The following is a 10,149-nucleotide window of genomic DNA, read 5'->3' as shown; positions in this document are numbered from 1 at the left end:
CTAGGTTGCCTTTGTTACCAGCAGTGTCTTCACAGCCCCCACGGCCTCAGGGCCCAGCTCAGTGACACACTTCCTGGAACCCTCAATGAGGTGCTCCACTGGGATGCCCAGGCTGGCCAGCATGATCTTCAGGGGGTTGAAGTAGGTGAAAGGGAGTTTGGGCACAGCCCCAGCCACAGTTTCCACAGCAGGAGCTACAGCAGCTACAGGTTGGGCTACAGGCTTAACCACCGAATCCACGAAGAAACTGTCACCTGTCAACACATAGGAAGAACTCACATCTGTACACAGTGGATTCCGAGGAGCCTAGCTGAGGACACTTTCAAAGGGAAGCTTCAAAGCTTGCCCAGACCATCTCCCTATTTCCTCACAGATGGTTGCCTTGTGCCAAGTCTGCGAGACAGGCAGAAATAGGGAGAAGTGGCCACGGAAATAGGAGATGGCTGCAAAGACATCTATGGGAAGTGGTCTGGAGGTGGAGAAAGAAGTGATCTCTGCATAGGCTAGAGGGCAGGCTTTCCAGGGGAGAGTACATTCATACTGTGCCTTGGAGGTTGAGGGGACATTCACCAGACAGAAAACAGATGGTTGTTCTTAAATCAGGACTGACACTTGGACTAATCCAAGACTGGAGAAAGCCTGATGTTGGTGAAATGAGTAACCTAGGCAGGCAGTGTGGTGAGAGAAAGCCTAAGGTCTCTCTCAGGCATGGCTGACCCTGGAAGGTTTCTAAGGCCACAGGAAGGAAAAAGTCAGGAAACCCTGGAAGGAACAGCCAGAGCACCAGAGGCAAAGCAGAAAGGACCAATATAAGTAGCCTTGTGCACTACAGAGGTAGCAGCGTCAGGACTGTCTGGAGTAGGGGCCAGGGAAGAGCAGACGTCTGTGGCAGGTCCATCCTATGCCAAGGCCCCAAGGTCACTCACCATAGTTGAGCAGGGACAGGTAGAACACCAGGAAGGTGATGATGAGCTTCATGGCAGAGTAGGACTTAGTGGATGCCCTCGGAACCTTAAACAAGAGCCAGGCCCTGAGGGCTTCATATACCCAGAGCTGGGGCCTCACCCCATCTTCTTGAGATGCATTGTTTGCTCAGCTAATAGGCAGAGGTGCAGCCAACTTCCTGCTCTGGCTGATGGGTCCTGAGAATATCATGCCCCCTCAATGCCTGACTCCATTTTATGTCTTAGGAATTTCCTCTTGGCATGGTCTCCTAGGCCACAGTGCTGGGCTGAGAACAAGAACTGAGGCTGTGTATTTTGTCTCCACAAGGCCCACCCTTACTTTGTGGTCTGACCCCACCTTGCCTTCACCACAGTATAAGCACTAGGGCACAGGCCCAGGTGGAGAAGAGACTTCCCACACAGGCAAGAGGCTGGGTGATATGCATAGGTTGGGAGCTTGCAGAGCACACTGTGAAACAGCTGATCTGTGACCCAAATCTTGCTTCAATTAAGTGACATGGTGTGGGTCCCTGATCCCATACCATGGAAATGTTATGCACTGGGGATCCTCATGGCTCCTTCCAGTCCTGGGGAAGCCAGAATAGTTGAGTCAGGAAAGAGGAAAGTTCATGTAGCCTCCCCAGATGATCAGGCCTTACTCCTGGTCACCTCTTTGGTTGGGCCATAGTCACTGATTCAAACAGAAGGACCTGGGACATTTTTCTGTTTTTGAAGTCAGCTTTGAAGCCTGTAGATTTCTCTGAAATATTCCTTAATCATCTGTCACCTGCAAAAATGACAGATGGAGGGAAAACATTGATACCCCTGAAACAGGCTCATCAGTGGGAGGAGCTAACTTTGGGGGAGTATCTTAGAATACCCCTACCATGACACAGAAGCATGCCTTGACTTTTGTGGCAGAGATAGCTTGCCAGCCACCCCTGTGCTGCCATGGCAATAAGTCCCACACTGGTCAAATCTCACCTGCAGACAGCCTGTGGTTTCTTAATAGCTAACTAGTGTGTGCACTCTCTCTGCTGTTTCTAACACTTTTAATCGACTATTTGGTCTGGGAAACTTTGCATTATAAGCTAGGACTTTGATGTATTTGTTTTGTTGGTCATTGGGGAAATAATTCCAATGGAAAATACATTTTTAAAGGTAGTGATTATTTATCAGCTTGCAAAGGGTTTTCTGGAATGAATATTGCTTTTGAGATAAGAGAAAAGCCACCTTTGTTACTATGCACATAGTGGTCTCTGTGGCCACACCCAGAGGGCCTGAGCCTTGTTTTCTCAAGGGGGCATTTGCTACTCATGGGCCACCTACCCTCCTGAAAAGCCAAGACCTACTGATCTAATTACCACAGTCCCACCTTATCCATGGCTTTTCTCTATGTGGTCAACTTTGATTTAAACAATAATAAATGGAAAATATCAGAAATAAATCATAATTTTTAAATTGCATGCCAGTCTCAGTAATGTGATAAAATGTGGTGCCTTTCCACTCCATCCCACCCAGTTGTAAATCATCCATTTGTTTAGTGCATCCACATTGTATGAGCTACCCACCTGTCAGTAACATAGCTGTGTGATTGACTTGCAGTATTGCAGTGCTTGTATTCAAATAACATGTGTTTTACTTAAGAATGGTCCCAAACCACAAGACTGGTAATGAAAAGGAGACACCAGGGCCTAAAACATGGAAGATAACCCTGGAACTCTGTGGCAACCATGTAGGACATATTGGGAGAAACAGTTTGGCATTATTTGAGGTTTCATGTATTCCCTGGAAATCTTGGAATGTATTCCTCAGATATGGGTAGACTGCTGTACCACCTTCCACTGGTCAGGGTAAGTGCCTTGCCCACAAGCAGAGGGTTCTGGAAAGAGAGCAATACCAAGGATGCTTCTCCATGACGACCATGTGGAAGCCTGTGGGCTTTCCAGAGTGGAGCTTGGTTTCCAAGAGAATGAACAACAAAAGGTGGAGAATAAAAGCAGACATACCTGAGAGATTTCTCCCAGTTTGAAACCAATGAGATGTAGTGAAAGACAAATAACAGCCACCTACATCTGCAGGTTCTGTATTCATGGATTCAACCAACTACAAATCAAAAATATGGAGAAAACAGTGTGTCTGCAGCAAATGTGTACTGATGTTCCATGGTATAACAATATATTATAACAACTGCTTCCATAGCATTTGCTTTGCATTAGGGATCATGTTGTCTAGAGGTGATTTAAAGTATATGGGAGGAAGTGTGGAGGTTATATGCAAATACTACAGTGTTTTATAGAGGGAACTTGAACATTCACAGATTTTGGTATCTGAAGAGGATCCCCCATGCATACTGAGGGATGACTGTTCTATATGAAGAATCTAAAAAAGGTGAACTCATAGAAATGGAGAGTTGAATAGTGGTTACCAGGGACTGGGGGCAGGTGGTGGGAATTGGAGATGTTGGTGATGGGGTATAATATTTCAATTACACTGGAAGAATGTAGTTTGTTGTTTGGTGCTAGGGATTGAACCCGGGGTGCTTAACTACTGAAATACATCCCTATCCCTTTTTATATTTTGAGATGGTCTAAGTTGCTTAGGCCTTGCTAAGTGTTGAGGTTGGCTTTGAACTCACGATCCTCCTGCCTCAGGCTCCCAAACTGCTGGGATTACAGGCATGCACCACCACACTCAGTTTATTTTTATTTTTAAATTGTATTTATTTATTTGGTACTGGGAATTGAACTCAGGGGTATTAAGCACAGAGCTATATCCTCAGTCTTTTTATTTTTAGTTGCTTAGGGTCTCACTAAATTGCTGAGGCTGATTTTGAATTTATTATCCTCCTGCCTCAACCTCCCAAGCCACTGGGATTACAGGTGTGCACCACTTTGCCTGGCTTAAGGTTATTTTTTTTAATTAACAAAGAATACATACATACATATATATATACATACATACATACATACACACATATACATCAGGGTTACAGCATGATGTTTTAAAATTGTGTAATAGCCAAATTCAACCAATTAACATATTAAACCCACCATTTCCTTAAGTTTTTTTTGTTGTGTGTGTGTGTGTGTGTGTGTGTGTGTATGTTCAGAACACTTAAAATCTGCTCTTAATTATTTTCAAGTATATAATACATTAAATGTAGCCATCACATTGAACAGTATATCTCCTGAACTTATTTCTAACTTTGTGTCTGTTGATCACACCATCTCTCTGATCCTTTTTGAAATCTATTGTGTAACTAAAGTTAATAATTACATATTGAATGTAGTATTTTAAAATTTCTGGGGCCAGGGTTATGGCTCAGTGGTAGAGCGCCTGCCTAGCATGCATGAGGCACTGAATTTGATCCCCAGCACCACATAAAAAAAAAATTTAAAACCCGAATAAAATAAAGGTGTTGTGTCCATCTACAACTGGAAAAAAAAAAAGTTCTCACTACAAAAAAAAAAAAAAAAGTGAGGTGATAGGTATGTTAATTAGCCTGATTTGATCATTGTAAAATATATATATCAAAATATCACATTATTGGGGCTGAGGATGTGGCTCAAGCGGTAGCGCGCTCGCCTGGCATGCGTGTGGCCCGGGTTCGATCCTGAGCACCACATACAAACAAAGATGTTGTGTCCGCCGAAAACTAAAAAATAAATATTAAAAAATTCTCTCTCTCTCTCTCCTCTCTCTCTCTCTCTCTTTAAAAAAACAAACAAAAAACCAAAATATCACATTATGCCCCATAACTATATGTAATAATTATTTTTCAATAAAAAGGTAGATTTTGCTTCTCTTTGTTCCCTCCCTCTGTGTACTCTACTTCCCCATGTTTGCAAGGGTGTAAAGTTTCTTTGAAAAAGCATTCACCTATTGTTTTTTGTAGTGCTATGGATTAAAACCAGAGCCTCACACACACCAGGCAAGCAGTCTACCAACTGAGCTATAGCCTCAGGTTTGAAGTTTCTTCAGGTGAACCCAGTAGGTGGGTCTTGCCTGCACAGTTCCCTTCCTGGAGTATCACCTCTGCTTGAGATGATGGCAGGTGCTTTGGTAAGAAGCTTCTGTGCAACTGAGAATCCTCTAGGAAAGTTTTCTGTTCTTTCCCTCTCATATATGTGTGTGTATGTGTATGTTGGAGCTGGAATGTTCTTATATGCCCTTCTGTTTCTTTGTTGCTTAAAGACATGTGCTGCTATATAGTTTAGGTCTTGCATGTCCCTCAAAGTCCCATGTGTTAAAGGCTTAGTCCCCAGCTTACAGTGTTATTTGGAGGTTGTGGAACATTTAGGAGGTGGGGCCCAGTGGGAGAAAATTAGGGATGTGACCTTGAAGAGGATATTTAGACCTCAGAGAGGGCTCCCTCCTTCCCTCCCACCCCCCCCCCCGTTCTCTCCCCTCTTTTCTCTTTTCTAGCCATCCTGAGGTGAATGGGCCTCCACCATGTGCTCCCTTCATGACATACCATGCCACCACAGGTCCACGGCAATAGAACCAATTGACCATGAACTGAAAATTCTGAACCCATGAGCCAAAGTAAACCTTTCCTTCTTATAAGTTGATTCTATCAGGCATTTTTTCACAGTGATGGAAAGCTGACTAAGGTGCATCTCACAAGAGTACAGCTTGGTTCATCAAGGCTTAGCAGAGGGGAGAAGTTAGCCAGTACCAGGGCCAACTGCTCAGACCTAGTGACAGTTGAAGGACCACAGACTACTCAGTGCTTACAGGTACTGGGTAGGGAGGATTCTGGTTTTTTTTTTTTTTTTTTTTCTGGCTGAGGTGAAGCCAACTAAAAAGACAAGAGGATTGAAGGTTTAGATTACAATTCTCTGTGGGGACTTATTTTATTGTTTAAAAATTGTAGAGATTTTTGGTGAGACTGCATTCTTCATCCTACATTTCCATTGCTCAAATATGGTGTGTTGGATTCATCACAGCCCAACTTGCACAGCGTGGACAATATTACTAAGCCTATTTCCAAGTCAAAACTGGAACAGAGCAAGATTCTTGATGAGTGTTTCCTTAGAGTCAACTTTATCACTGACCTATTTCATGGTTCTTAGAAGCATTCCTCAGGGGACTATATCTGGATATAAAAGAAACATAGCCCTGCCATAACAACAGAGATCCGAAGCAGTGACATGGCCTGTACCTAGTTGACTATACCCTTCACGGTGCAATTATAAAAGGAAGGAAAAGATGGAAGCAAGTTACCCTATAGGGAAGGAATTCTGGGTCTCTGCGTCCTTCCCACCAACACACTGCTTCTCCCAGCTGGATAACTCTTGCCCATCAGTTTCATGCCTTGGGCTGTTAAAGGGTGGGCCTTGCTCACTGACAGATCTACCTCATCTTCCTCTTTTGTCCAACTATTGTGACCTGTTCAACTTGATCCAGTATGGGCCTTCTCTGTCCCCTTTATGTTTTTCTTTTTTTGTACTGAGGATTGAACCCAGGGGTGCTCTGCTAACTGGGCTACATCCCCATCTGTTTTAATTTTTTATTTTGAGACAGGATTCACTAAGTTGACCAGGCTGGGCTTGGACTTGCAATCCTCCTGCCTCAGCCTCCCAAGTTGGTGGATTAAGATTGTACCACTAGTAGGACCACCTCCCTACCTGCATGGGAGCCCAGGCCCAGATTAGGCCGACCTGCAGACCCATGCTGGAGATCAGGACCCAGCTCAGGACTGCCTCTCCCAACCTGCCTACCTATGGATCCAGGCCCAGGCCTAGGACCTACCCTGCCACCCATGTGGTAGCCCAGGCCCTGGTGCAGGACCACCTCCATTGACCAGCAGGTCCACTCCAGAGCCCAGGCCTAGGTCTGCCCCCACGACCCATAGGGGAACTCAGACCCAAGTTAGGTCCAGGACTGCCCCCACCAACTGGCTGACCCATGCAGGAGCTTAGGTCCAGGTCAGGCCCAGCACCACCCTCTGGGCCCACCTGGGAGCCCAGGCCTAGCCCACCTCCATCTTGGGACACAGCAACCATGGCCCTCCCCACACAGTACCCTTCACCTTACAACAACAGTCAGGGCCTAGAAGCAGCTGTATCTTGGAACAGGCAGCCCAAAGCCATTGTAAGGCCCACTCTTTCAGCTCCATCTCTGAAAGTGGTTGCATCTATCTTGGGACACCCCCACTGCTATCTTGAGTTAACTCCGTTATTGCAATCACTGCCTTTAGTTGCAGTAGCATGCATTACGGGACACTGGCAGGGTCTGGAAGGCCAACATCAAGGTGAGGTACAGATAATCTGCATGGACACTACAAGATTATAGGGTAGAAACTGTAGTACCTCAGATCCATACTATAAGAAAGGAAGACATATAGACAACATGAAAAAACAAGGGAGGAAACCCCCCAAACAAACCAGGATACTACAGTAACAGAATCCATGAACAGCACTGTTGAAGGAGTTCAGAATGTACATAATTAAGATGATCTGTGAATTAAAGAATGACCTAAATGAGCAAATACAGGTAACCATTGATGACACCAACCAAGAGCTAAGGAAGCAAACATAGGTAGCAAAAGAGTACTTCAAGAAAGAGATGGAGATTCGGGGGGCAGGGGAGGGGACTAGAAATACTTGAAATAAAGGAAACAATAAACCAAATAGAAAACATCACCAACAGACTAGATCACTTAGAAGTCAAAATGTTACATAATGAAGACAAAGTATACAATCTTGAAAATAAAGTTGACCACACAGTGAAGATGGTAAGAAACCATGAGCAGAACATCCAAGAATTATGGGATAGCATCAAAAGACCAAATATAAGAACTATTGGGATAGAGGAAGGCACAGAAATTCCAGAGGAATGCACAATCTCTTCAATGAAATAGTATCAGACAATTTCTCCAAAATGAAGAATGAATTGGAAAATCAAATACAAGAGGCTTACAGGACACCAAATGTACAAAATTACAACAGATCTATACCAAGGCGCATTACAGTGAAAATGCCTAGCATGCAGAATAAGGATAGAATCTTAAAGTCTGCAAGAGAGAGGAATTAGATCACATATAGGGGAGACCAATTTGGATATCAGCAGATTTTTTAACCCAGACCTTCAAAGCCTGGAACAAAATATGCCAAGCTTTGAAAGAAAATGGATGCCAAGCAAGAGTCTTATATCCAGCAAAATTAAGCTTCAGATTTGATGACAAAATAAAAACCTCATGGTAAAAAAAAATTACAGCAAGAAAGCCTGCACTATAGTGCATCCTCAGCAAAATATTCTAGGAGTTGAAAATGAAAAACAGCAATGAAAACCAGCAAAGGGAGGAACTACATTAAAGGAAAGGCTAGTTAAAGGAGAAACCAAATCAAGTTAAAAACCAAAAATAAACCAAAATGTCCAGGAATACAAATCATATTTCAATAATAATCCTGAATGTGCATGACCTAAATTCATCAATTAAAAGACATAGACTGACTGACAGATTGTATTAAAAAAAAAAAAGGTCCAACAATATGTAGCCTTAAAGAGACTCATCTCACAGGAAAAGACATCCAGGTGAAAGGGTGGGAAAAAAGTACCACTCACATGGACCATGTAAATTAGAAGGGGCTTTCATCCTCAAATAAAGTGGACTTCAAACCAAACCTCATGGAAAGGGATAAAGAAGGACATTTCATACTGCTTAAGGGATTCATACATCAACAAGACATAAATATCTACGCCCTAAACAATGGGGCATCTATGTTGTCAAACAAACTCTTCTCAAACACAAGAACCAAAGAGACCACAACATAATAATACTGGGTGACTTTAATACACTTCTCTCATCACTAGATAGATCTTCCAAACAAAAACTAAACAAACTATGGAACTCAATAATACAATCAATAATTGGACTTAACAGACATATATAGAATATTCCATCCATCAATGAGGAATACACTTCTCTGCAGCACATGGATCCTTCTCCAAAATAGGCCATATGTCATGCTACAACGCAAGTCTTAGCAAATATTTTTTTAAAAAATAGAGATATTACCCTGCATTCTATCAGACCATAATGGAATGAAATTATAAATCAATGATAAAATTAAAAAGAGAAGCTACTCCAACACCTGGAGATAAACAATACACTATTGAATGACACACGGGTAACAGAAGACATAAAAGAGGTGGTAAAAAATAAGAATCTTAGAGGTAAATGAGAACTCCAACACAACTTATCAAAATCTCTGGGACACAATGAAAGCAGTGCTAAGAGGAAAGTTAATTGCATTAAGCTCATTCATTAAAAGAAGAAAAAGTCAACAAATAAATGACCTGACATTATACCTCAAAGTCCTAGAAAAAGAAAAACCAACACCAAAAGTAGTAGAAAACAGGAAATAATTAAAATCAGGGCAGAGATCAATGAAATTGAGACAAAAGAAATAATTCCAAAAAAATTGACAAAAAGCTGGTTCTTTGAAACAATAAATAAAATTGACAAGGAGGGAGAAAACTCAAATTTTTGATGAAGAGGAAATATCATGACAGATATTATTAAAATACAGAAGATAATTAGAAACTATTTTGAAAACTTATGCTCCAGTAAAACAAAACCTCAAAGACATCAACAAATTTCTAGAGGCATATGAGCAACCCAAACTGAGTCAAGAGGACATACACAATTTAAAAAGATCAATTTCATACAGAGAAATAGAAGATGCCATCAAAAGCCTATACCAACCATAAAAAGCCTGGGAACAGACTGATTCAGAGCTGACTGCTACAAGACCTACAAAGAAGAATTAATACCCATACCCCTCAAATTATTCCATGAAATAGATAAGGAAGGAACCCTTCCAAACTCATTATATGAAGCTAGTATCATCCTTATACCAAAACCAGGCATAGACACATCAAGCAAAGAAAATTTCAGACCAATATCCCTGATGAACATTGATGCAAAAATTCTCAATAAAATTCTGGCAAAATGCATACAAAAACATATTTAAAAAATAGTGCACCATGATCAAGCGGGGTTCATTCCAGGGATGCAAAGTTGGTTCAACATATAGGAATCATTAATATAATTCATCACCTCAATTGACTTAATATGAGAATCATGATTACATCAGTAGATGCAGATAGAGCATTTGACAAAATACAGCAATCTTTCATGTTCAAAAACTAGAAAAACTAGGGATAGGAAGAATATACCTCAACATTGTAAAAG

General features: G+C 42.0%; 1 protein-coding gene across 1 annotated transcript; it reads right to left on the bottom strand.

The window, feature by feature from the left end:
• Scgb3a1 (secretoglobin family 3A member 1) lies at positions 1-978 on the bottom strand. The gene is made up of 2 exons (XM_076857620.2): positions 927-978; positions 1-254 (listed from the first exon to the last, which is right to left on the bottom strand). Exons 1-2 carry the CDS (start codon positions 976-978, stop codon positions 1-3), a joined length of 306 nt encoding a protein of 101 aa, XP_076713735.2.
• Between the last annotated feature and the right edge of the window lie 9,171 nt (positions 979-10,149).

This window comes from Callospermophilus lateralis, chromosome 5 (genome assembly GCF_048772815.1).
Source record: "Callospermophilus lateralis isolate mCalLat2 chromosome 5, mCalLat2.hap1, whole genome shotgun sequence".
NCBI classification, from domain to species: Eukaryota; Metazoa; Chordata; class Mammalia; order Rodentia; family Sciuridae; genus Callospermophilus; species Callospermophilus lateralis.
Note: the sequence above shows the minus strand (reverse complement) of the source record. Positions and strands in the feature narration are given on the sequence as shown.

Bases quoted from the DNA above. Each gene is read 5' to 3' on its own strand.
- Scgb3a1 (XM_076857620.2), bottom strand. From the start codon at position 978: ATGAAGCTCATCATCACCTTCCTGGTGTTCTACCTGTCCCTGCTCAAC. The intron at 255-926 runs GTGAGTGACCTT...ATGTGTTGACAG, and splicing joins CCTGTCCCTGCTCAACTATG to GTGACAGTTTCTTCGTGGAT.